The sequence below is a fragment of the Leptonychotes weddellii genome, chromosome 5 (genome assembly GCF_054177405.1).
Source record: "Leptonychotes weddellii isolate Sample4059 chromosome 5, ASM5417740v2, whole genome shotgun sequence".
Classification (NCBI taxonomy): Eukaryota; Metazoa; Chordata; class Mammalia; order Carnivora; family Phocidae; genus Leptonychotes; species Leptonychotes weddellii.
The window spans coordinates 34,650,298-34,677,763 of record NC_138373.1 but is presented as its reverse complement, the minus strand read 5'-3'; the positions used below and the strand labels follow the sequence as shown (position 1 = coordinate 34,677,763).

The 27,466-nt window shown below is 51.7% G+C and overlaps 2 protein-coding genes across 8 annotated transcripts in view; one reads left to right on the top strand and one right to left on the bottom strand.

Moving 5' to 3' along the window:
• IFT140 (intraflagellar transport 140) overlaps positions 1-21,813 on the bottom strand; it is a 77,519-nt gene extending 55,706 nt beyond the window's left edge. For 2 of the 3 annotated variants that reach the window (XM_081820359.1, XM_081820361.1), the window contains exons 1-10: positions 21,685-21,813; positions 20,930-21,001; positions 17,897-18,074; positions 14,236-14,457; positions 7,625-7,746; positions 7,276-7,418; positions 5,197-5,372; positions 4,027-4,118; positions 3,351-3,457; positions 2,587-2,732 (exon numbers count right to left, since the gene is read on the bottom strand). In XM_081820359.1, the coding sequence (XP_081676485.1) occupies positions 2,587-2,732; positions 3,351-3,457; positions 4,027-4,118; positions 5,197-5,372; positions 7,276-7,418; positions 7,625-7,746; positions 14,236-14,457; positions 17,897-18,043 (1,155 nt within the window). In that variant the 5' untranslated portion in view covers positions 18,044-18,074; positions 20,930-21,001; positions 21,685-21,813. Of the gene's footprint in view, positions 1-2,586; positions 2,733-3,350; positions 3,458-4,026; positions 4,119-5,196; positions 5,373-7,275; positions 7,419-7,624; positions 7,747-14,235; positions 14,458-17,896; positions 18,075-20,929; positions 21,002-21,489; positions 21,639-21,684 lie in introns of those variants that run through there. The other variant, XM_081820360.1, reaches the window with a different exon arrangement.
• Positions 21,814-23,662: 1,849 nt separating this feature from the next.
• The window catches only part of CRAMP1 (cramped chromatin regulator 1), a 58,571-nt gene continuing 54,767 nt past the window's right edge, over positions 23,663-27,466 (top strand). For 3 of the 5 annotated variants that reach the window (XM_081820362.1, XM_081820365.1, XM_081820364.1), the window contains exon 1: positions 26,070-26,419. In XM_081820362.1, coding sequence (XP_081676488.1) covers positions 26,071-26,419 — 349 coding nt within the window. In that variant the 5' untranslated portion in view covers position 26,070. Of the gene's footprint in view, positions 23,943-25,938; positions 26,420-27,466 lie in introns of those variants that run through there. The other 2 variants (XM_081820366.1, XM_081820363.1) reach the window with 2 other exon arrangements.

Here is a 27,466-nt window from a genome sequence, read left to right as displayed (position 1 = left end):
TTTTAACTTTTTTTTTTAAGGTTTTTTATTTATTTGTCAGAGAGAGAGAGAGCACAAGCAGGGGGAGCGGCAGACGGAGGGAGAGGGAGAAGCAGTCTCCCTGCCGAGCAGGGAGCCTGATGCGGGGCTTGATCCCAGGACCCTGGGATCATGACTTGAGCCGAAGGCAGACACTTAACCGACTGAGCCATCCAGGCGTCCCTCAAATCTGAGAAAGTTGTACTTTTTCTGCAGATCTGATAATATTCTATGCTATTTTTAGCCATTTATTTACCCTAATTAAGACAAATAAGATATTTAGATTTTTTAAGATATAATTAAGATATTTAACTAATTCATCCAGAAGCTGTTTTTACCTATGGCCTGAGATGAGGATCTAAAGGTAGCCCCCAGAGTGCTCTATGGCGCCCTCAATGATTTACGAGGTACATCTTCCTCTCAAGACTCGTGTAGGGTTAAGTAGATTCTGTCTCAGAGGGCTTGCTCACGGCAGGTCTGAGAGACAGCCTCCAGGACAGCAGGGGAGCAGCCCTGAGGAGGGAACAGGCAGAACTGGAGAAAAGTATGAGGAAACAGCCATCTCGTGCTCTGGAAATTGGGTGTGAGGCAAACGAAGCAACACTTATTCAGGAAAATCTGCTAAATCCAGTAAGAACAGCAGCATCTGTGGTACCTGAGCCTCTAGACTCTCTCCCTCCTGCCTCCCAACTCAGTGTGCAGGAGCTCCCTCTTGGTAGGCGCAGCCAAGAGGTCAGCTCCCTGTCCAGTGCCCAGTCAGGCCTACGGCATCTCATTCCCCCAGCTCCACGTTGCGAGGGGAAGGGTCCCTCGGGCTCACAGCATGACTGAGAATGCTGGGACCCCACGCCCTGGCCCCAGCTTGCTCACACTGCACAGGCTCACAGAGCAGGGTGTCATTCCAGAGAGGCGGCCATCATCCCCACTCCCAAGCTCTGGAGCAGTGACTCAGATTGTTTTCCCCAAGGGGAGAGGCAGTCCATAGGAACAGAGAGTTCTGACGGGCTCCCCAAAGGAAGTGACTTCATTTGAAACACAATGTGGGTTAAGTCCAAGCCTAAGGATGTTCTTGAAGAGAGTGGAGGCTTTGTTGGTAAGCATCAAGAGGAGGCCGGAAGCTTCATGAGAACTACAAGCTCAACGGCAGGCCAGACCACTGACCAAAGGGAACTGGGGAAGGGCATACCTAGGAGAAGCCTTCCTGGGTCAAAACAAACCTTAAACACTGAGCTCAAAGACCACATCTGCCCAAATCTGGGACTGGACTGTGGGGCAAGCAATCCCCTGGGTCACTGCAAAAAACAACAGAGCAACCAACCCAGGGGAGGTTGACCCGCAGAGGCAGAAAGCTCAACAGATCAGGGAGAGGACAGTCAGGGAGCCCCCATAGCCACTGCTGCCCAAGGGGGACCATCCACATGCCTGAGGTCGGCCCTCCAAGGAGTGATGTCAGAGGCTTCACATGACAAGGGAAAGAGACGCCACTACAGTGGTCCCTCCGGTCACTAAGCAAATAAGCCAACAGCGGCCACAAGCCCTAGAGGTTGAGTGCAGCAAGAGGATCACTATTGCAGGATTGACACAATATTTTATCTAAAATGTCCAGTTTGCAACAAAAAATTCAGAGCCAGGGAAAACAGGAGAGTATGATATACACCCAGGAAGAAAAAGCAAGCCAGAGAAATGGCCCAGAAGGCCGAGATGTCAGATTCCACAGATGAAGTCTTCATAGTAGCCACTATAAACATATTGAAACAATTAAAGGAAATAACACTTAAAGAAGGAAAGGAAGGTGTGATACGTCTCCCCAAATACGGACCACCACCAGCGAGACAGAATTTATAAGATAAAAAAGCATAGGCTCAAGAGAAATGAAATCATACGTCCACAAAGAAACGCGTACTCAAATGTTCACAGCAGCAAGGTTCACAAAAGTCCAAATGTGGAAACAACCCAAGCGTCCGTGGACGGATGGAAGGATAACAGAAGGCGCCGGTCCTTGCCCCGGGCGCGGCTCAGCTGCAAAAGCAAGGCGCTGCTGCCACGTGCAGCCACGCGGATGAATCTGGAAAACATGATGCTCAGGGACAGAGGCCAGACACAAAAAGCTACAGATTTATGCTTCCATCCCTACAACATGTCCACAACGGGCAAATCCAGAGAGACAGAAAGTAGAGGAGCGCCTGCACAGAGGAGGAGCGGGGAGCAGAGGGACTGCGGACGCGCACACGCTTTGCTTCCGGGTGCTGAAGATGGTCTAAGAGGTATGGTGAGGGGTGCAAAACTGTGAACACGCTAAAAGAAAAACTGGTATGTTACAGATCTCGATAAAGCTGCTCTCAGGGTAGACAGGGACCAGAGATAAAGGGATGGGTACATAGGTAAGACACAGGTGTCCACAATCCCAGACCCACAATTCTGAAAGCCCAAAGGCCTTTGGAACTATTTTATTGTTGTTATTTTTATATAGTCTTAAGGTGCATAACTGACAATAAGTTCAAAGACCATCACTTCCTCCAGTTTTGCAGGGCAGAGGGTGAGAGTGCCCAGCACCCTGGTGGCTCGTACCTTTATCTGTGTGATGTTGCCTTCGAGCTCAGTAGGGGTCTGAAGGGTCCACCTGTCCTTGCCCTCTGCCACTCGGCTGCTCTGGGGGCCTGGCAGCTTTCTCCACATGGCTACTCGCCCCTTATCGGTACCCGCTGCCAAAAGACCTATGGGTAAAAACAAAGTTCACAGGAAGTGAGCTGAAGGAATCTCTTTCCTGACCATGGCTCTCAAACATCCGGGCATCAGCTCTCCGCCCAGTGGCCTCCAGCTCCATAGCTGTTCCCCCCTGGGAAGAGGGTGAGTGTGCATGTGCTGGGGGTGTTGGTGCTGTTTTCCCTCAGTCTCCCACGAGAGCAGGGGCCTGTCTGCCTGGTCAGTGCTGCTTCCCCAGGGCTAGCGTGGCACTTAGCGCTCAGCAAGCACGAAATAAACGGCGCTCTGGCTCATCTCCTGTTTCTCTGTCCTCCACGCGTGTATGTGTGTGTGTATATAGGCACATACACATACACAGGTATTTTTAATATTTCCCACACATTTTCTCGCGGTTTCAGGAGGGAACAGAGGTCAACTCACCCTGTTGAGCAAACCCCCTGACCTTCGTGTGTGCAAGCAAAGCTTTACTGTCACTTTCTTGTTCCCAAGCGATTCTTTCAAGTGACTGACAGTCACCACCAATTCGCCATTCTTTGAAGGGCTGCAGTCATGTCATCATTTTGCAGCCCCCAGAGCGAGGCCCGAGGCCGCTTCCCTCCCTCTCCTGCACCAACCCTGAGAAGTCTCACCTTTGGCTTTACAGTAAGAAACACAATTTATATTCTCAGCTTTTTCGAAACCACACTTCTCCTCTGGACTCAGCACGTAATTCTCTCCGCCTTCTAAATCCCAGAATCTACAATGAAAGGAAGACAGCTCCCTTCAGGGGCCACGTCAGTGCACTGCCCTCAGCCCCAAGAGTCCTGCTCAACTGGCAGAGCCCTCAGGAAGCACACACAGCCCCTGGGACTCCGATATGAACGGCCTGCCAGCAACACGTTTACACCTATTCGATGCCTTGTTCATAATCAAAGGGAGCAGGGGGTTCATGTGTGACACCAGCTCACAATGAGAACAAAGGGACTCCAACCACACGCAGTAACATGGGGGACCCCCCCCAACATCACACAGAACTGAAGCAGCTGCACAAGCAAACACAACACACGATTCCACTGACACCAAGCTCAAAAAACCAGGCAAAGAAATTCCACACGCAGCCATCAGGACAGTGAGAAGCCTACCCTGTGAGGGCCGCGTGAGGGTGCCTGGGGTCTGTGGTATGTTGTGCTCTTTGATCTCAGAGCTGGTTATATGGACGTGTCCAATTTGTGGAAGTTCATCATAATCTGTCTGTACCTTACACTCCAATAAGAACATTACTCCAAAGAGACTGAATCTTATCGGCAGTGTGGGCCAGGCTCTTACCTGAGAACGGGTTCCCCTATGGCGGTCACAAGTACACTGCCTTCAATCAATGCAATGTCGGCCCGGTGACCCGTCTTCCCGCTCAACTTGACCTGATAACAAGACACATGCAAAAGAAGCATGTTGCTCTTGTGAGCCTGGAGTCTCTGGTGTGCGGTGGCCTGGGGGGGGGACGCTCTAGCTGGGCAGGTGCAGGTGTGGACATGTGGGAAGGCAGCCCTGACCCTGCACTGCTGCTCTCTGCTGTGCATTAAGTGGTTGATAATGAGAGCTGCCATGTGCATGACACCTGGTAAGTGCATTTCTAGAGCGACCACCATGCTGAGCCCAGTTCAGGCACGACCACACACTCTTGAGCAGGTGTCATGACCCTATTCTGCAGAAAGCAAACCTGCCCGGGGCCCCCAGCCAGTGAGTGGCTTAAGGGAATCTGAACCCAGGTCCAGGTGACTCAGAGATTCTCTTTTCCACTACTGTGCCAGGGGTATGTAAATGACTGTGTAAACACTGGCTTACAAAAAATCAGCTCCGTCATCTACAAGAGTATCTTCAGGGAAAGTTCAAATTCTCCGAGGAACACAGATTTCTCTGGTATAAACCAGGGAACTGGAAGGAGAGCAGGGAGGACCAGTCCCTGGTGAGCTGCACACTTGGAATAGCACGCAGCACAGGGGTGCGCCCCACAGCGTCCTCCCGTCAGCGAGAGCCCAGGGCAGAACCGAGAGGCACCTGTATGGAGTTCTCCTGTTTCCCAGCAGCCGCAGCCAAATAGCTGCTGCCCAGGACGGGGACTGATGCACCCTTGCGCAAAACAACCCGTGTACACCCGGGCCGGGGGCAGCCGTGACAGAAGCGAGGACCTGTATCTACGCACAGATGAGAAGCAGGATGATGTGCCCGTCCCCCCTGTTTCCATCCTGAAGGTCAAATGAGCTGCTGCAAGGTGAGTGGTTATTCTGAGTCACAGCCGGGTGTACAGGCTGCGAGCTAGCCAGTTGAGGGGGCGCAGCCCTGAGCGAGCCCAGACTCTCCCACCCCCATCTGATGGCACCTGCAAAGCTCCTGGGAAGCAAGTCGTGTAGGTGATACTACTGGACAGCTCTGGTGGCTGTGGTGAAGTCAGGTAAAGCCTGGCCCTGGCCGTGTCCTGCTGCCCACGGTCCCACCTACCTTCATCACTTCCTCGGCTTCACCCTCAGGCCTCACTACATACAGAGACAGCAGCAGGTTCTGCGTGACCACGACCAGGGCCTCCCTTTCCTCGATGTAGAAGAGCATTTGGACGGAGCTGTCTGTGGAAGCCACCTGCGTGGTCTTGCCTTTCTCATCCACGTAGTGCACCGTCCCTAAGGGCAAAGGGGTCAGTCCGGGTGGCAGTGCACTCACCAGCAGCCACCAGAATCTACTTAGGGATGTTTGCAAAATAAACATCTTTGTTATAAAAATTTACAACTTCTGCACATAACCCCCCGGGCCATCTCTGAAATAAGCTTCACCTTCTCAGCACCACTGGCCTGCCCAGCAGCCTTGAGACTTCGTTCACCTTGGTGTGCTCACGTGCCAGGCATGTCCATCAGCCGTACGTGGCGGCCGAGAGCTACAGCCCTGCTGCAGCTGCTAGGGCCCTCCTGCAGCCGCTAGGGCCCCCCTGCAGCCGCTTCGGCCCTCCCGCAGCCGCTTCGGCCCTCCCGCAGCTGCTACGGCCCTCCCGCAGCCACTACGGCCCCGCTGCAGCCGCTTCGGCCCCCCTGCAGCCGCTACGGCTCTCCTGCAGCCGCTACAGCCCTCCTGCAGCCGCTATGGCCCTACCGCAGCCGCCGCTCCCTGTCCCCTCTGTGGCCCACGTGCTGGTGGGCTGGCTTTCCTGCCTGCGCTCTCAACCTCTGCGGGCACTTGTCCTGGCCCAGGGACCTTTCTTCCCCTGCCTGGCCCAGCCTGCCAGCCCTTCCTTGCCCTCCAGGTTCCCTTTGGGCTTCTGCATCCGTGGGGAGTCTCCTGTGAGCGCCCATGAAGCAACTCATTTCTGCTGCTCTCAGGAGCCTCCTCACCCTCCTGATCTCCTCTCATCTGTTTCCAAGGAATGCTTGACTTCCCATTCAACTGGCAGGTTCAAGGTTGTGCAGAGGCCCGTGGTCAGCATATGACCACACTGGCACCGCCTCGGCCTCAGTGAGCCTTGGTGGCAGGCCTGGCGACACACTCACACATGCTCACTCAGCTGACATTTCCAGTGAGCACACAGCAGGAGTCTGACTAGACGGGGTAATCTGTCTCCGAAGCCCACAGCTCCTGAATGAGGGACAGGACTGACCCCTCCAGAGCCAGGCTTGTCCCCACTGTACAACCCTGTCTGCTAGGCCTTCTTCCCACACCATCTTCTCGACTCCTTGCTAAGGGGGCCTTGCACTAGCATCTTCTTCCCCACACAGCCCAAGGCTCCGTGCCCACTCCTGTCCCTCGGGACCGCCTCAAAGTCCCCTCCATCAGCTGTCTCTTCACCTCCAGAAACAAACAATATCCCTATTTTAAAAATGACGAAGGCCCCAGCCCCTTCCAGCTGTCCTCTGCTCTCTTCTTCCCATCAAGGCTGAGCTGCGTGGTGGCACGTCCTCCGGAAGCTCACCACCTTCGTGAACCACATTTCCTTGCTCTCGCGCCTGCAGCAGACACACACGTGAGTGCCTCCCATGAAGGCAAAGCACTCTTCTCCCCCCTTACTTCACACTGCATTTCTCTGCTGTTGCTGGCCTGTCTCCCTGCTTATACCGAGGAGGAGTCAAAGTCCAGACAGTGGACTCAACGCTGGCCACCGGCGGAGGCTGGCTGGTGCTGCAGCCTGGAAGCAAAGCCTGCGCCCATCCTGCCCCGTCGCGCTCCCTCCCCAGAGCTTGGCCAAAGAATTACAGGGAAGATGCTTCCTGTCCCCACAGAGCGGACAGCGGAGCGCTGTACCACGCATGCTGCCTGGAGCTGCGCAGGGGAGCAGTCAGGAGGACCGCTGGCTGGTGGAGAGCCTCCTCGCGAGAGCCCGCCAAACACGAGCACAGCCAATTCGTCTCTATCAGGACAAAGTGAGGCCCTCCTCTGAACACTGGATAAGTAACTGCCGAGAGCAGCGGACGCATCACTCTAAAACCGGCCCACATACAGCCTACTATATTATGCAGAAACATCATCTCTTTGTTTAAAATCCTTACCAGAACCCCTAAAATGCTTCAATGTCCTAGAGTCCCCACCTAAGTTTCTCACCATCCATCAGGCTGACAAAGAATGATAGTCCCTCTTGAGATCCCATTTTCAGGAAACTTCCAAAGTCACTTTTCCTCCAGTTAAACATGTCCAGGGCTCTCTCATCACCGCTCACAGCCGCCTTCGCCAACTGAACGAGGTCCCTTTGAAAGGCAGATATGATGGGAAGTCAGGATTCCTTACAGGAAGATGTTCCTTATAGGAAGGTGTGGTCACTACAGATGTGCCCAGAGCAGGGGGGGGGGTGCGGGGGGGGGCAGCTATGATCCCATCAGGAGGAGCCACATCCCGCCCGGCACCAGCCCCTAGGGATGTCGAGACAAGGCCACCACTTAGAGTTCCTACTTACTCGCCAGGAGGGGGGAGCCGGAAGATGCAGTAAGTTAGGGTTTTTCCGTGATCGTGTTTCAGCAGGGGCGTCCCTTGTACTCGACCCCTTTGGTCCAACCTCCACAAGAGCAGGACACCAAGCTGGAAAACCCAATACCATGTGGAGGAGACACATTCTTACCAGTGACCGGTAGAAGGCAAGAGTTATGCTGTGCCACAGAACACAGGCTTACTCCTTTTAAACCAAAGTACAAAACTACTACATGTGCACGGTCAAGTACAAATAATTCAAAAATCTTCCGCAAAGAAACCAGAAGCCTTCCTATGTGCCCTTTGCCCTGGAGACAACAATGGTCACGTGCCCAACTTTTAAAACAGAATAGATTCAGATTTACAAAAAGTGGCAAGGTCATTCAGAGAAGTCCCATTCTCTACCTCGAGCTTCTCCAATTAGCAGATCGTACTTAGTGTGGGGCAGCTCTCAGAATTAATGAGCCAATACTGACATATTGTATTAACTAGAGTCGTGCTTTATTCACATTTCTTCAGTTCCTCCCTGCCATCTGCTTTCTGTCCCCAGATCCCCTCCAGGAGCCACAGGACATTTGGGCGTCACGTCCCCTGAGGCTCCTCTGACTCCCTGGCTTTGAGGACTGGTCAGGGATGCTGTGGAACATCCCTCCACTGGGCCTTGGTTGATGCTCTTCTCATGACTGGACTGGGTTGTGGGTTTGGGGAGAAGGCCACGGAGACCACGCGCCCTCCTCCTCGTTATGGCGCGGCATGTCGGGGTCGGTGCCGTCGACGTGACTCATCTGGCTGCAGCTGCCCCTCCTGTCACCTCCCATCTGGGACCTTGTCCCCTGTGAAGTCCTTCTTCCTCCCCTTCTTGGTCCCATACTGTTTGGAAGGAAGTCACCTCCTTGAGCATGAACCATCTCCTTAAATCATTTGGGGTTCCTCAGCACGTGAGATTTGTCTCTTCTCCACCACTGACTTAATTATTAGAAATCATAGGGTTATACCACAATTTATGTCACAGATGTTGACTTTCGACTTCAGGTTACAATCCAGCCCCACTTTGTTTATTTTGATGTTCCAGCTTTGGCCACTGGGAGGTCTTTTGTTAGCTTCTGTGTCCCTCTGACACACCCTGTACTCTGGGTTCTGTGAGCACTTCCTTTCTTTCTGGAACTAAAGAGTCTCTGGGCTCACTGTCCGGCCCCGGTTCTAGAATCAGCTATTTCTCCAAGGAGCCCTGGCTCCCGTTATTGGAGGAAACCCAAAGAAACCAGCATCTGGGTGCCAGGTGTACTATAGGTTCAGTTTTTAACTCATCAAGGTCTCAAACTGAAGGTGCCAACCAGTGCTAGAGGTCACGGTAGGGAGATGGCACCATCAGAACCAGTCCAGGAGGCCTCTGGCCAGGATGTAAGCTATGCTTTGCCAAAGGGCACTACTTTTATCCAAATCCATTTGCAAAGAGGCCCTTTGCTGTGAGGCCCAAGGGTTCCTCAAGGTGTGCCTCCTGCTCAAGGTCAGTAGACACAGGAGCCACACCCTCTCCCTCCTACCCTTCTTTCAATCAGCAGGGTCTCCAATATCCCCGCAGGCAGGCCGGGGAGCACCACTTTATCGTAAACAAGAATGTGGTTTCCAGATACAGATGACCCTTGAACGACTCAGGTCTGAACTGCGTGGATCCGCTTGTATGTGGATTTTTCTTGACAAATACAGTATAATGCTGTAAATGTATTTGCTCTTCCTTATGAGTTTCTTTTTTTTTAAAGATTTTATTTGACAGGGGCGCCTGGGTGGCTCAGTTGGTTAAGTGACTGCCTTCGGCTCAGGTCATGATTCTGGAGTCCCTGGATTGAGTCCCGCATCGGGCTCCCTGCTCGGCAGGGAGTCTGCTTCGTCCTCTGACCCTATCCCCTCTCATGTGTTCTCTCTCTCTCAAATAAATAAATAAAATCTTTAAAAAAAAAAAAAAGATTTTATTTGACAGAGAGAGACACAGTGAGAGAAGGAACACAAGCCCAATGTGGGTCTCCATCCCAGGACCCTGGGATCATGACATGAGCCGAAGGCAACGCTTAATGGCTGAGCCACCCAGGCGCCCCCCTTATGAGTTTCTTAATGTTTTCTTTATTCTAACCTACTTCACTGTAAGAACAGTATGTAATAAATACAACATACAAAATATGTGTTAATTGACTATATTACTGAGAAAGCTTCTGGTCAACAGTAAGCCATTAGTAGGTAATTTTCGGGGGAGTCAAAGCTATACTCAGATTTCTGACTGGCAGGAGGTTGATGCCCCTAACCCCCAAGCTGTCCGAGAATCAACTGTACTGTAATGTTGGCCTTACAAAGCAACTTGGAGAGTAAATCTCTTAGAAAAGTTACAATGAGTCAAATGTGCTCTCCCTCAGGTCTCTGGATAACCAGGGGTTAGAGGAGAGACAAATCCTGAGCTGTCCCATCCCCCTTGTGGCTACTTCATCCAACACAATTTTATACTATCAACCTCAGACAAGTTACCTCCGAAGGCAAGAAATCAGCCCTATGCAAGAGCAAGAGTTTAATGTAATAAGAGATTCTTGAGTAGTGTGTTCTATGTACCATTGTCGAGACATACTATCTCTTCAAATGATGAACCACATGTTAGGATCTACATCGTAATTGAAAAGAAGTATATGTTTGGTGACCAAACATATAGGTTTTCACCACTGGTTCATGGCTTACAGGTGCTAAAACCCTGGGAATTTCCCAGGATAAGGGCCACAGAGGTGTCTTCTGTTCTGTTACTGAAGGGGACTTTTGGTCTCCGCCCAAGGGCGGGGTGGGCTGCCAGGACGACCAACCAGTGATCAGAGGGTTCAACTTTCAGTCCCACCCCAACCGCCAGGAAGGGGACAGGGCCCCCCTCCCCTGGTTGAATCAATCACCAATGGCCAATGACTTATTCAATCCTGAGTGTGCAATGAAGCTCCATAATAACCCAAAAGGACTGGGTTCAGAGAGCTTCCAGGTAGCTGACCACCTGGAGGTGTTGTGGGGAATGGCGCCTAGAGAGGACTCTGTGCCTTCCCCAGACCTCACCCTGTGCATCTCCTCATCTGGCTGTTGATTTTTCCCTGAGCAATGTGAGCCACTCCAGCTGACTGGAAGAGCCCAAGGAGGACGGACCCTCCACTGTGCAGCCTGTGGTCAGAAGCACAGGACTGGGGACTGGCCTCTGGGGTGGGGGTGGCGGCGATCGGGTGGGGCTGAGCCCCTCACTTGTGGGGCTGACGCGCTCTCTGGGTGGACGGTGTCACAACTGAGGGGAATTGCGGGCACCCTGTGGTATCTGAGGAGCCCCACCTGCCAGCATGCTGGAACTGCCTCTGGGAACCTAAAAGAGGATCTCTAATAATTTACACTGAAATTGTCCCGAGCTGGCTCGCCCTGTACTGGGTGTCCTGATGCCCCCACCCAGCTCTGTGAGTGTGCAGGGAAGCGAGACCTGGTCCAGGCAGTATTCCCACCTTCACCAATGGAGTTTCTTCTAATGGACACTTGGGGCAGCATCTGCCCAGTGCCCCTTTTCCAGGGCTCCCCCACCTCCCTGGGCACTGCTGACTGCTGTCCATGTGGTCACTGGGCTCGAGCGGGACTTGGGACAGAGGAGGAGGGGCAGTTGTCCCTGGGTGTATGGGGGGGGTGTGAATGCCTTACTTTCCAGCACCTGGGGTACTGCCTTGTGAATGGAGCGGGGCAGTGGAGAGACATGGCTGTGGCAGAAGGGGCACACTGCAGAGGGATGTGTGTCCACTGGCACCTCATTCTTGGTCTAGATGTCCTGAAGCCAGCTGCCCTCCTGTTCCAGGGACCTTGGGATACTCCAATGGCTTCCGATTAAGTGTCCCTTCTTACTTCAGGTAGTCTGGGATGGTTTCACGGGTAACCAAACCCACCCGAACCAAAACAGTCTCTGGCAAGAGATGGAAGACCCTCAGCCAAGCCTGCTAAGGATGGCTCTAGGTGGTGCAGCACTCCGAGTGCTCGTTCATTCAGTACTTCTTTTCCTGCTTGAGCCCATTATTAAATCAGGATCCGCACCATCTTAGACTTTCTTGGAAGGATCAGGATTTCTCTTCTTAAATATATTAACTCAGAGGGCTTTGATAGCACAAACCTGGGTTTCCTTGCATGCTTGAGGAATCTGCTTTGTTAGTTGTTTCTTAATATAATCAAGATGATGATGAGATTCGATGATCTTGAGTTCTTTTATTCCTACAGAGGATCTGCTGAGTATTCCACAGCAGGGAGAAGGGAAAGATCATGAAGCAACTAGACAGGGCAATGCCATTAGGTGGAAATTGAATTGAAAAACAGAAGAAAAATCTAGGGGCGCCTGGGTGGCTCAGTCGGTTACACATCTGCCTTCGGCTCAGGTCATGATCTCAGGGTCCTGGGATCGAACCCCACATCGGTCTCCCTGCTCGGCGGGGAGTCTGCTTCTCCCTCTCCCTCTCCCTCTGCCTCTCCCCTTGCTTGTGCTCTCTCTCTCTCACCCGCTCACTCTCTCTGTATCTCAAATAAATAAATAAAATCTTTAAAAAAAAGAAGGAAAATCTAGAAAAAAGGGGAACAAATCGATACCAAAATGGGCAAGTGATTTGATTAGAAAAGGATATATAATTGGCTCTTCTAAGTAACAGACCCCTTCAATAGCAAGAGAAATGTAAATTAGAACACTTCTGACACGGCACTTTTCTCAGCAAAATTCTGAATGTGGATCCAACTGTCTGTGGGGGACATGCTGGTGTGTTGGTCGGAGCTGGTACTAGCCCCATAGAGGGAGTCTCGGGCACCCACCACTAATGCTCAAGCTCTGGGACCCGGCTGCCCCATGTGCAGGACTTTCACTGATTTCGCCGCGCGCGAAACAACATAAGCACAAAGTTAGCTACCGTACCTCTGTCTGTTTAGCAAAAGATTGGAAACCACCGACGTGCTTATCAGCAAGGGCCAGTGAAGGACATGGTAACAGGCTCAAGTAACCACGCACAGGCTTAGAGAGAAGGAAGGTCACGGTGTATGAATGTGGAGAGACATGCAAGGCAGACGAAAACGTAAAAGCCAGAAATTGTGCAGTGCACGTCGTGTGCTAACACTTTTGTGAAGATGAAGGAGACAACACCCTCCATGTGGTATTTCCAGCCCAAACCACCTCATCTAAAGGTAACCACGAGGAGATGATCCAACAAGTCTAAACTGAAGGACATTCTGCAAAGTAACCAGTCTGGATTCCTCAAAACGTCGGTGTCACCAAAGACCAAACATAAGTGAAGAAAGAAAAGACAAGACCAGGGACCTGTTAGTGATTAAGGGAAACTAAAGAGAAGGGGTGGAAAAACACAATGTATGGTCCTTGACTGGACTCTACATTAGGACAATATCCACCAAAGACGTGCCAGGACAACTGGAAAAACTGGAAGGTGGCTTACGTCCCAGGTGCCGGTCTCAGCCCAGCCTTCCTGAGTGCAAATGCCATGGTGCAACTGTGTCGAAATCCTTGCCCTTAAAGAGAGCAACGTCCAAGGGTTGAGGGGGGAAGCGTGATGTCTGTGACAAAGTCTCAAATATTCAGGGAAAAAAATATATATAGAGAGAAAGTAGATGTAACAAAACGGTAACAGCTAATGAATTTACATAAACGGTATATAGTGTTCATTAAATTATACTTTCAAAGCCTCTGAAAGTTTCAAATTTTTCAAAAACTGGAAACTGGGGAAAGAATGCATTCGGATGTGCTGGTTTGTATCTGAAGAAACAGAAGCTTTACGAAGCTTGGGCACTGAGGATGGGTGGGAGGGGAATGGAGGAGGAGATGGGGTGGGGGTGGAGAGTTGCCATGATATATATATATACTTTCTCATACTTATCGGGACTTTGAAACAGGGAAATGTATTACCTGGCACATGTAAAATGAATGAGTACATTGTAAAATTTCTGCCATATGTTTATGAATCGATTTAGACCACAGTTTCCCAACCTGGGAATGGTTAACACTTTAGGCTGGATCATTCTCTGCTGTGGGGTCTGTCCTGTGCGTAACAGAATGTTGATCAGTATCTCTGGTCTCCACCTACTAGATGTCAGGGCACCGCCCTGTGTCCACCCCACCACCATTCTGACAACAAAAATTGTCTCCAGATTCTGCCAAATGTCCCCTGGGGGCAAAATGACCCTGTGAAGAAGCCCTGAGCTAGACAATGAGGACCAGGGCCTCCCAGGCAATGAAGAAGCATGCTCAGGGAAGCTAATGATTCAGGGGTGCCATTAAAACTATAGTACCTGAAAAAGTCACCCCACCTTTATGAATACAGCTTCCTGAAGAAGTTCACTTAAACAATTACAGACATACCTCTGCCACTGAGTGGGATGGTAGAATGAAATTTGCAAACCTTGCTTCCAGTATGAAACAGAATCTGCCATGACATCCATCAAGATCAACTGAATTCAGCAACCACATATTTCTAAAACTTTGGTCTTTAACAGCCTTCCCAACATGTATCCCAAAGAGCACTGGCAGGGAAAGGTAGGGATCTGAAATCAGTGTCAGCCAAGTCTGCTTACCCTGTCCCCTGACACAAGGCAGTTCCCTTTGGGGCTCCACTTGAGGACCGTGACGTCGGTGGTGTGTGTCGGGGGGATCGAATGCTGCTCCTTGTCCTGCTTATTAAACACTGTCACTTCTCCAGTCTCCCAGCCAATAGCTAGGATCAGGCGCGCTGGGTGCCAGCACAGGGAAGTGACCCGGAACGACCTCTCCATATGGGTATCGGGCACATGCTCACCCTATAATAGGCAAGAGGTAAATTCCATATTGTGAAGAGAGACAGCATTCTAGGAACTTCTGGCTAATCAATGATATCGAGATCAGCTAGAAGATATAAAGAGCCATTTATTAAAAAAATGTTCTACTTACCATGAGAGACGATGGACTCTGAAAAACTAACAGGGTTCTAGAGGGAGGGGGGGTGGGAGGATGGGTTAGCCTGGTGGTGGGTATTGAGGAGGGCACATTCTGCATGGAGCACTGGGTGTTATGCATAAACAATGAATCATGGAACACTTCATCTAAAACTAATGATGTAATGTATGGGGATTAACATAAGAATAAAAAAAAATGTTCTACTTAATTTTCATTAAAACGCCAAGCTTGCTCTTGGCTGCACTATGAAAACATACAGTTAACACTCAACTGAGCTCGCTGACCAGCTTATCAAGGAGGATGACCTCATACTCACAGCTGCTTGGTTGCTAGCTAGCATTTTAATGGGTTCCAATACAACTTTATTTACAAAAACAAGCAGTGGGCCAAGAGGTCAAATTTGTTGATCCCAAGGTTCTCTAAGCACAGTCTCTGGGGTGACCCCAAGAGCCTTTTCAGGGTCTGCAAGGCCAAAGTTATTTTCAGCCCCCTCTCACCTCCAGACTGTTTCCCGAGAGACTTAGAGTGAGGAACTCTGCAGAGAGGGGGAGATCAGATAAGGACCCAAGAGCATGCAGATGTCACTATGACCCTAGCTGCTTTGCTGGAGTTGCAGGGGCGACAGTGACACTTCAGAAGGTTGAGGACTGGGAAGAAAATTCTGATTTTCTTTGTGAAGTATGAGGTGTGTCATGCACTGAGGAAGGTGGGGAGTGGGGTGAAGTATGGGAAGTTTGAGGGGCTTCTACAAAGTTCCTGGTACAGGTGGAATTGTGCACCCTGAAAAAGATATGTTTAAGTCCTAGGGCTCCTGGGTGACACAGCCGGTTAAGCGTCTGACTCGGTTTTGGCTCAGGTCGGGATCTCAGGGTCGTGAGATCGTGCCCCGTGTCAGGCTCTGTGCTCAATGGGGTGTCTGCTTGGGATTCTCTCTCCCTTTCCCTCTTCCCCTCCTGCTCATTCTCTCTCTCTCTAAATTAATCTTAAAAAAAAGAAAAAACAAAAAAACCAAAACATGTTGAAGTCCTAACCTGGTGCCTGTGATACGGCCTTATTTGGAAATAAGAGTCTCTGCAGATGTTCAGCTTAAGAAGAGGTCATTGGAATGGGCCCTAATCTGATGGCTGGCGTCCTTATAAGAAGAGGAAAGACACACGGACACACAGAGGAGACACATGTGACGACAAATGCAGTGGAGTGATGCAGGTGCAACCGGAGGACTGCCTAGGATTGCCGGAAACCACCAGAAGCCAAGGCAAGGCCCGACACGGGTCCTGCCCCAGAGCCTTCAGAGACAGCGTGGACCTGAGGAGCCCTTATTTCAGACTTCTGGCCTCCAGAATGGTGAGAGGTTACATTTCTGTTTTAAGCCAGCCGGCTTGTTGTAATTTGTTATGGCAGCCACAGGACACCAACAGTTTCCAATGGCCAGTGGGGCCAACAGGAGACTGGCCCAGGATGCACAGATAGCATGGAGGGGCCATTTCTGGTTAGAGGCATGGACTGACTATGGAATCTGTTTTACATCCCTAAATATGTCCCCAAACCTAAGTAGCAGGGCTAAAAGAATTATCCACATCACAGGGCTCTTATAGTACTGGGAATCTGAACCTCAGGAAGAAGTGATACACACACATAAGACACACACATGCACCACATACCACACACATAAGACACACACATGCACCACATACCACACACACCACATACACACACACCACACCACACGACATGCACACACCACATATGTATCACATACCACACTCACACCACATACTACGCACATCACACACCACACACATACCACATACCACACTCACAGCACATGACACCCCCCCACATACCACACATACCACATACATATACACACCACACTCACCACACAACATGCACACACCACATACCACACATGTACCGCATACCACACTCATACAACATACTACACACATCACATACCACATACCACACTCACAACACACACGATACACATCGTGCATGACACACACACCCCACACCCCACATACCCATACCACACAAGCACCAAATACCACACATACCACATATATACACACCACACACACCACACTCACCACATGACATGCATACATCACATACCACACACATACCACACTCACAACACACATGACACACAACACCACAACACACACACCCCATGTACCACACACCCATACCACATAAGCACCACATACCACACACCTAATATATACACATCACACACATCACATGCCACACTCACTGCACACACACCAGATACATACACACCACTACCACATGCCACACATAGCACATACCACATACACATGACACACATACCACATACGGCACACACCACATGCCACACATGTACCACATTCATACACATCACACACACCATGTACCACACATATACCACATACCACACACACCACACACACATCACATACGACATGCCACACACACACACCATATACCACATATGCATACCACATACAGCACATACATATACAACACGCTTACCACATGCCACACACACCACTTTCCATACACACCACATACCACACATATAACACATACCACATATATACCACATACATACACACCACATGTAATACATACCACACATGTACCATGTACCATACGTGTACCACATTCCATGCTCATGGCACACACACACCACATTCCACACTTGCACCACACACACCACATACATGCACACCAAACGCACCATATACCACACACACACCACATGCCACACACACCACACATAACACATACCACACACACGCCACATACACATCACACACACCACATACCACATATCACGCACACTATATCCCACATACATATGACAAAGACACCACGTACCACACACACCACATACATACACAACACACGTACCACATACTGCACACATACCACATACCACAGGACACACACATGCCACACACACCACATATGTACATACCACATACAAGACAAGTGACATACACCACATACTACACATGACACATATCACACATGACACACTGCACAATACATATACCATACAGCGCACACACACCACATATCCCCTATACATGACACACACACCACACACATGCACACACCACACACAACATACCCCCTCCACGGCACACATGACACACATAGCACACACAAAACACACACAACACATACCACACACCTGTACACACTCCCCCATGACACATACAACATACATCCATGTGCACACATATGTGAGAACAAAAGGGACACAAGAGCTAGAAGCCCTGGAAATCAGAAACATTACTTCCTAGGACTCACTTGTTCCAGATATATATCCACGCTGCCTCCTGAGGTCGTGCTGACGGAGGCAACCACCAGGAATGGATGAACAGGGTGCCAATGGATGTGTGAAGGAGACCCGACGGAGTCTGGGGCTTCTATTCGGTGGTCAAAATAGAGAGCCATGATGAAACTCAGACCTAGTCAAGGTTGAAACCTGCAGGGAAGAAAAACAGCCAAGTCCTGTTGCTTTTGAACAATGAGAAGAAATGACTACATAGAATTAGGAAAGAAAAGCATCACAAACCTACTATCGTAACACAGTGCAACTTACAAATACCCCTTAAGACCATGTGGGCAACTTTACATGAAAGAGATCTCTAACAGGGAAAAAATATATAATTAGAAGCAAGAAATTGGACCTAGAATGATGCAGGTTGTGATGGAAAAGAAGAAAACACTGCCATTAAACCATAAGAAAAAGCCCAGCCACCTAGACCACGTGTAAATCTTGATCATTTTTATTCATCATAATGAAGAAAATTTGTATTTCTATAGCTGCCCTTCAAGCAAAAATTTCCAACCAAATAGAAGCCCAAAACTCTTTCACAAAAATACATAAGAAAAGCTAGTATTCAATTTGTGATAAAGTGTGAAAACCAAGGCTGTCTTCTACATCTGGCTCTCAGGTAGTAGGAGGCAACAGGATTCCTTTGTTAGAGAATTAAGAAAACAAAGCCCTGGTAACTGTGGGGTAGTTGAACTTGTTTAGTTTCCCAAATTTAACATCTTTCTCTCCTGGAAAAGATGTGCTTATTGCCCTTTTGCCGGAGGGATAGGATGGCGAATGACAGGATGGTCACCACTGCCCACTTTTCATACCCCAGAGTCAGCTTAGGGACACTAATTGGCAGAGGAGAGTATTTGTAGGTTAGTTTGCTTTCATTCAAAATTATTCAACGTTATGCCCATTAGGATGGCTGTGATCAGAAAGAGAGAAAATAACTGTTGGCAAAGACGTGGAAAAACTGGAACACTTGTGCACTGCCAGTGGGAGTGTAAATTGGCACAGACGCCGTGCAAAACAGTATGGTGGTTCCTTAAAACTTAAACATAGAATTACCATATGATTTAGCAACTCCCGTTCTGGGTATATCCCCAAAAGACGGAAAGCAGGGACTTGAACAGATCCTTGTACACCCATGTTCATAGCAGCACCATTCACAGTAGCCAAAAGGTGGAAACAACCCAAATGTCTATTGACAGATGAATGAATCAACACGATATGGTGCATACATAGGATGAAGTATTATCCAGCCTTGAAATTCTGACATGTTACAACACGGATGAACGTAGAAGACATTATGCTCAGTGAAATAAGCCAATCACAAAGGGACAAATACAGTGTGTTTCCACCTATAGGAGGGCCCTACAATAGTCAAATTCACAGACAGAAAGTGAAAGGGTGGGTACCAGGGCCTGTGGTGCTGGGGGACAGGAAGTTCATGTTTAATGGAGACAGGGTTTCTGTTTGGGAAGATGGAAAAGTACTGTTGAGAGATTGTGGGGATGATTACACAACATGTCACTGTGCTTAATGTCACCGACTCGTTTACATGCAAATAATTAAAATGATAAAATTTAAATTATGTATATTTAACTACAACAAAAAGATTGTGTAAAAAAATACTCAACACTGCAACGTTCTATCACTACCACTGGAGTGGGGCATGGACTGTGCCATTTGCTTTTAGCAATGCAATAGCTATTATCAGAGGAAGCCTTGAAGGCTCAGTGTGGATCTACAGAAGGAAATCCCATTCAGTGAGAAGCTAAAGGCACAGAGGTACCTTTTTCTTATGTACACCCTGAATACTAAACAAAGGCACACTTTTTGAGGTGGTGTTCTCTCTGCCATGGGGGGCGGGTACTGGAGTCAGGGGAAGCAGCAGGATCCAGAGGCCTCCTACACACACACATCACCGAGGGGACATCTACACTGGTCAGGGCTCTGATTTCGGAGTACAGTACTGACACAAACTTTCATAAAGTCATTAAAACTGAAAAAAAAAAAAAACAACCAACACATAAAAACCTGGGTGTTTATATATATAGCAAAGGAAAGCTTTCAAATTGAGTTTTCATGTGTTGCAGCCAACCAAGGCTTGAAAGTTTTAGGCTATGGGAAATTTGTATTCATATTTTACAAGTTTACTTTGTGAAAATATTCTTCTGAAAAATAAGTAATGTTAATTTTGTTAGACTGATGCAAAAAGAATTACAATAGCACTTAACAAAGTTATGCCTGGTTTCCTCTTTTTTTTTGTTTTTTAATCTCAAACATCATTTTGTAATAAGCACGTATGCCAACAGATCTTTAAGTAACTTTTTCCTGCCTGGGGTTTTCTCAGAGGTTCTCTCCCCCACATTCCACCTGTGGATACTCAGGAAGCTCTCAGGAAGCCTCCCTTTGACCTCACTTCTAGGCTTCTCTCCAGCATCCCTGTAGATCCCTGCACTTCGCTGCTGCATTTAGACTTTATCACAAATGTGCAGTTGGTTGACTGTCCTGCACCGGCAGCCCACTCTTTGCCCCACAGAGTGAGAGGTCCCGTCAGCATCCCCAGACCCGAGAACAGGCCCCCTATATGTGAATACTTTGAAGATACTTATTAGCGAGGAGCCTGGGTGGCTCAGTCGGTTAAGCGTCTGCCTTCGGCTCAGGTCATGATCCCAGGGTCCTGGAATCGAGCCGCACATCGGGCTCCCTGCTCAGCAGAGAGCCTGCTTCTCCCTGCCTCTCTCTGCTGCTCTGCCTACTTGTACTCTCTGTCAAATAAATAAATAAAATCTTAAAAAAAAAAAAGAAGATATTTATTAGCAAGGAAAAATGCTCTTGATGTTTTGTTGTAAAAAGTTGCCAGGGCGGATGAGTCCATTTTTATACGTTCATTATTGCTTTTACCTGTAATTTAACGTTTTTCTACCACAAAAAAGTATCATCCGCATAATTATAGCACAAAAGCTACCAGAACAAACACGAGGAGAGATGACCAGCAATACTACCCTTACCTAAAGACATCGATTAATGGCAGTGGTTCAGAAACAAGTGCACTTCGTCTCCTTAAAACAAACTCTCCGTCTCTAGAATAAAACAAAAATATTTGGCAAATGTATAAACTTTGGGGAAAAGACAAAAATTCCGTTTGTTCTAAGAGATTTGCTCCAGTCCCCTCCGGCCGAGCCCCGTCTTCAGTGCTACCAGGGTCAGCTGAGGGGCTCGCGGCAGACATTCGGGCTGCAATATGAGGGGCTGAGGGGCGCAGGGCTGAGAGGAGGGGTGCGGGGGGAGCGGCTGAGAGGAGGGGTGCGGCTGGGAGGAGGGCCGCGGGGGATGCTGAGAGGAGGGGCGCGGGCAGTCTTGGCCACCCCGCCGGGGCGCCCCCCCTCGGCTCCCGCCCCCGGCGGTGCAGGGTCACGGCCGCGGGCCGGCGACGCGAGGGATCGCCGCCCACTGTGCGGCTGCAGGGCCGACCGCTTTCTCCTCCCGTCCCCGCCGGCGCCGCCAACCTCCCCTCCCGGGCCACGCCCGGACCCGGCGGCGCCCGCGGTGTCGGTCCTCGCGCGCTGACCTCGGACGCCGCGCCCAGCTCCCGCCGGCCCGGACCCGACCCGCTTGGCCGAGGCCCGGTTTCCGGACGAAGATGACCTGGGAGGCCGCGGGACGAGGGTCCGGCCCGCTGCGCCGTCTCCCCGCTCCCCAGCCCCAGGCCGCTCGGGAGACCCTCCCCGGCCGCTCTCCGCCCTCGCCCTCCGACCCCACTCACCCCATCCGAGCCGTCGCGCCGCCGCGCGTTGCCCAGACAACGGCTGCGCGCGGTACGCGGAAACAGCCGAAGGTGAGCGCGGCGGATGCCGAGGCCGCCCGAAGCGCCCCGAGCGGCCGGAAAGAGCCGAAGACGGTCGGGAGTGTTCGTAAGGCGCCGAGGGCAGGAGTCTCCTGACGCGTCCCCGGGGGCGGCAAGCTTCGGGGTCCTGCGGGGCATTTTCTCCCCGTCGCAGCCGCTGTCTAGAATCAACAACGCCAGCTCGGAAAGGGGAGCTAGGAGGTCAGGATTCGCCTGTTCTTCGCATAGAAGGGAAGCTGGTGATGTTCTTGCAGGTGTGATGAGGATGCAGAGCCTGTTGGGACCCGCTCCTGCAATTACACCTTTCTAACCGTGTCGGTCAGCTGAGAGAATGTGGGCGAGAAACGGAACTGCCATCTTCGTTGAGATTCCCTCCTCTTTGGTTCATCTTCTTGCCGGGTCTTCTGGACCGCAGGCCGTTTGTTGTACTCTGCTTTGTCTCATCTCAAGGAGGAGGGTGTGGTTCAAGAGTATTTCTGAGCAAAGCCACTGGTTTCGACGGAACTTTTGAGGTGCAACGCTTTGGGGGGGGCGTATGGATTCCTTTGGCAAGAAGATGGTAGGCAAGGGTACCTCCCGTTTCATCCCATCGGAAATCAGCCTGACTCGTGGGGACAGATTGCATTCCCAAACGCATTAGCAACGTGTGCTTCAACTTCGAAATTAACTTTGAACAAAGCGATATCTTGTCACTAAAGAAAAAAAAAGAGTTGCTACGGGGAAAAGGTCCACATTGTTAAAAAGTGAAAAAATAAAAGAGGGAAGTACAGATACTACTGGATCCGACAGTTTAGGTGCTGGATCACATAGGTACAGGGCAGATCCCGTTTTTAAAAACCTCATTTTCATGGACACTAGAATTTTTTTTTTTTTTGCGAGAGAGAGAATGAGAGAGAGCACGAGAGGGAGGAGAGTCAGAGGGAGAAGCAGACTCCCTGCTGAGCAGGGAGCCCGATGCGGGACTCGATTCCGGGACTCCAGGATCATGACCTGAGCCGAAGGCAGTCGCTTAACCAACTGAGCCACCCAGGCGCCTGATACTAGAATTTTTTATGGAAAAAATTCGACAAGTAGCATCGTGTAAGTTCAAGGTGTATTGCGAAGTACATATGCTCGTGTTGTAACATGGCTGATGATGTCAGTCCTATCAGACTGATGTCAGTCCTATCACGTAATTACAGTACAGGATCATTGTGATCATCTCACTGTGCATTGGGTCTCTATGGCTCATGAGTGCTCCTTCCAGGCCTGGACCCTGGGACACCATCTCTCTTATCCTCCCCTTAGATCCCTATGGCTCATGAGTGCTCCTTCCAGGCCTGGACCCTGGGACACCATCTTTCTTATCCTTTGCCTCTATAATACACACTAGAATTGAGAACACACTCCTTTATCGCCATGACGGAGAAACATGACCCGAGTGCCCAGCGCCATCCGCTACGCTCAGGAATTTCAAAAGCAAACTCTCAATCTAATAAAGGGCGCGTTTATCTGACTCAATTGCACTTTTACACTTTGTCGTTAAAAACTCAGTTCGCGCCTGATTCAAGACTCTGAGCTGAGGCAGCGTTTTCTTCTCACGCATCCGTCAACACGGCCCCGGCCAATCATAGCCCAGGCGCTGACTCCATTGGCTGTCGATCCACCAATCCGGAGAGACGTACTAGCCCGCACGGCCGCGAGGCCGGCGTCACAACACCACCCGCGTCGCAGGCCCGCCCCGCGCCCCCGCCCAGCGTCCGTACGCGCAAGCGCGCGCGCCCGTTGCTGGCCAATGGCAGCGCCCCTGGGGGGGCGCGAGCGCGCTGGAAACCTCGGGCGAGCTCGTCCCCGCGCGCGTCGCCCCGCCCCGCCCCGCGCGTCGTCCCCGCCGTCTCCGCCGGGCCGCCGTAGCCGGAACTGCTGCTGAGAGCGGTGAGCCGGGCCTCCGGGAGCTGAGAGGCGGCAGTGCCGGCGCCAGCATCCTCGTCCGCCGCTCGCCGGGCGCGGAGGGGACGTGCCGGGGCGAGCGCCGCTGGGTATCTGCTTCCGAGGCGGAAGGACCACACCAGCGTCGCGGCTTCTGTGCAGTGGGCGCTCGGGGGCCGGGGCTGTCCGGCCCGGCGGGTTCTGCGGGCGTCCGGGGGACCCCCGGGGAGCCCGCAAAGCCAGGCCGCTGCGAGGCTTTGATGAAGAAGGTGACCGGGGGCTGGGGCTCGGGAGGGGTGGGCCGCCCCGACCGGCTGTCTTGGCGAGGCCCGGCCCCCAGCCGGAGCGGGACTGCGGGAGAGGGGAAGCGGCCTGTGCCCTGGCGGCGGTGGTTACGCACGCGGTGCTTTGTCGAGATGGCCCGGAGGAGTCCGGACCGAGCAGTGTTGCGGTGACACGCGGTGACAGCGTCGTGGTGCAGCCAGAATTCGACCCGAGACACGGAGGGTTTTGCTTTTTCCTTCCCGAAACCTGACAAACGGTGTCGGGCGGGGATGTTGCTGGAGCTGATTCCACCTCTGTGCACGGTCAGGAAGTAGCGTTGGAGGTTTTCGGTAAAGGGATTCCATTCCCGTGGCTTCCTTTTCCTGTAGGGGAAAACTCTGATATGTGTCAATATCCTCTTGATTCTGAAAGGCCGTGACCTTCTGTGTTCAGTTTAGTGTCTTCCAGTCTTCAGCCGGGCAGACGGGGGGCAAGTGTATTCTGCTTTGGCTGGTATGTGCTCTGTCTCCTGGCTTGACTATGGGTAGTTTGGGGATAATAGGTCCCTGGGAGTAGGGTTCTCCACATTATAACCCGGAGAGAGGCCCTTTAAAGTATTTCCAGGTTTTTAAAGTAGGAATGGAAAGGTTGAGAAACGAACAGCAAGAAGTCCTATGCGATGAAGTCTTTTAAAAAGTTTGGCTATTAGTCCTGTATAGTTTTATTTTTGGGCTGGATTCTTGTTTTTGTTTTTGTCTTAGACCAATTCCAGCAAATGAAAAATGTTACAGGTCGTTTTGTGACAGAATACATCAGAGCAGTAGTAGGTGTTACTTTGATTTTTACTCATTTGCAAATCTTTCAGTGAGAGGTCTTTGCTCCTATTTCTGTATTTCATTGTTAGCCTTGATGCCTTGCTCACTTTCCCCTCTTGAATTGAAATGTTTCCGTTCTGAGCGGTTGTGTTGAGGACGTCAAGCACAGTTTGGGCACAGTTTCAACACTTGTTGAGGAATCTAATATTTATCTTTCTTGCTTTATCACAGGTACACATTACTGACCCTTTTGGGGCTTATAGGTTGATACTGCTTGACTCTCTGAGTTAATTTTTGAGTGGGTCTGCATTCTGAGATGCATTTTTATAGAGTCATCGAGTGTTGTTGTTGACATTTCACACAGCAGTGGGTAACAAAGTGAATGCAAGAATTTATTAACGGTTATCAAGAGTTTTTGCACAGCCCTCTTCTGCCCATTCTTGCATTTGGATCTGGACCTGTCTGTCGTGTCGTTTTCACGGGTGGCTCCCACCTGTTCCACGCCACAGGCTCCTTTGTTGCAAAAGCATTTTTAATTTGTAAATCTCCGCAGCAGCACACACCTCCCACCCTGGGAAGCAAGATTCCCAGAAACCCCGAGCTTATTACTCTTTATGTGTTTTAAAATAAGCAGGCGGACCGGCAGCCGTGGGCCACCATGGAGTCCCCTGTGCACGCAGGCGAGCTCGCGCCTCTCCCCTGGCGGGGTGGATCCGGGCCCCTCGCCCTCGTTCCGGGGCCAACTTTGGGGACCGGCGTGCGGGGCAGGTGCGCGGGCCCGGAGCCCCGCGCGTTTTGGGGGCGGGGAGGGGTGGGGTCGGGGGCGCGGGCGCCGAGGCCCGAGCGGCGCGGGGAGAGGCCCGGCGCGCAGGCCATGAGCCGTGGCCCCGCCGGGTAGGTGGCTCCGGGCCCGGCCCCGAGCCCCCCCCGGGACCAACCCCCGCCGCCCCCCGGGGATCCCCCCTCCTTCTCTCCGTCGTCCCCGGCCCCTCCACCCCTACCCTACCCCCTACCCCCCACCCCACGACCCCGCCGGCCGGGGCGCCGCGCGGGCAGGGCCGTCCGGGCGCGGCCCCCTGGGGCCGCCCGCCCCGCCGCCTCCGCGCCGCCGGGCCGCCGTTTCCTGGGGTCGGCGCCGGGGGCGGCGGGGCCGGGGCCGGGCGGTGGCGGCGGCGGGCGGGCGGCGGCGGGCGGGCGGCCGGGAGGGGATCGCGAACAAACAACGGCGGCCATGTTGAGAGGGCATCGGTGCGCTAAACTTCTCGGGCAGGCTGCCGGGCGCGCGCCTCACCGGGGTCTCCCCCCCTGCCCGGCCAGGATGACAGTGAAGTTGGGAGACGGCGGCGGCGGCGGGGAGGACGGGCTCAAGCGGCTGGGCAAGCGGGCGGCCGACGACGACTCGCTGGAGGGCGAGGGGCCCGGCGGCGGGGACGCGGCCGACGAGAGCGGCGGCACAAAGAGGGACGCCAGGACCCCCCGGGACGGCGGCGACGGCCCCCCGGCGCCCGCGGGCGGCCCGCAGGCCCCGTCCCCGCCGCCCGCCTGCCCTCAGGACCAGCACCACTTCCTTCGGTCCAGCGTGAGGCCGCAGAGCAAGAGGCTCAGGAAGGACTCGTCGTGCGCCGGGGGGAGCGGCGGCGCGGGCGGCTCGGGGCCGCGCGGAAAAGGTGAGGGGGACTCCGGCTTCTGCGGGGTGGGGGTGGGGGGCAGGGGGGCCCTGCCCGTGCCCTGGCTTCCGCGGCGGGGGGCACCGTGCAGGGGGACGCGCCCCCGCTCTGCCCCGAGGAGCCTGTTTCTCTGTGTCGGAACTACGTGAGGAGGCAGTGAGGACCCTCTCTCCGGGCAAGTACAATGGATTCCTGAAGGGTGGGTTTTGTTTTCTCCGAAAGGATCGTCTGTGATTTACATGGTAGGCTATTTCGCAGACAATGCTTTGGGGAAGGAAAGAGAGAATACCTCCTGTATCTCTTTCCCGGACGCACAACAAAGGAGTGGGCTTTCCAAACCCATTGCATAGGAAGCCAAACATGATTGATCACAGGGTCTGACTGGGGCCCATCGCCCTCCACCTCAGGTATTCCAGGCTCAGGAGTCCTAAAGACATCCAGATGCAGCCCTTTGAGTCCACAAAGGGTTCCCTGGGTGCCACAGAAACCGTGTCCCCTAGGGCAGGAGGCCACGGGAACACTTGGTGACCTGGTACAGGCAGGGAGCAGTCTGGGTGTTCGCCCCGGTGCTCCCGGTGAGGGAGGGTGGTACAGCTTTCCTGGGGTCCCCACCCCAATCAGAAGAAAACCACGTGCTAGTGTGGTTGCTGCTTTCCTCTGTTTGTGCGCCCGCCTTCCTGACTGTATAAGTGAGCTCCTCTTCACTCCTCTTCGTCTGAGGCCAAGTCTGCAGCACTTTTACAGATAGCAGATGTAACAGAGTTCCGGTGAGCTTTACAGGAAAGAAACTTTTACTTAGTTCCTTGGGAAATGGTAATTTAAGTTTATTAGAAGCCCTGACAATTTGAAGAAGGAAAGATTTCAGAAACTAACAAAGAACCATTTTGGAGATGCGTGCAAATACGTACATTTACACTTGCTTCTGCCTTCTCTTCACCTGGGGAGGGCTGGCATCTGAAATCATGCTGGCCTTACCAGATTTTTGGTAAAGATACTTGATGTAAGCATACTTAAGGTTGTGAGTATAAGGTAATTTTGCATGTTTCA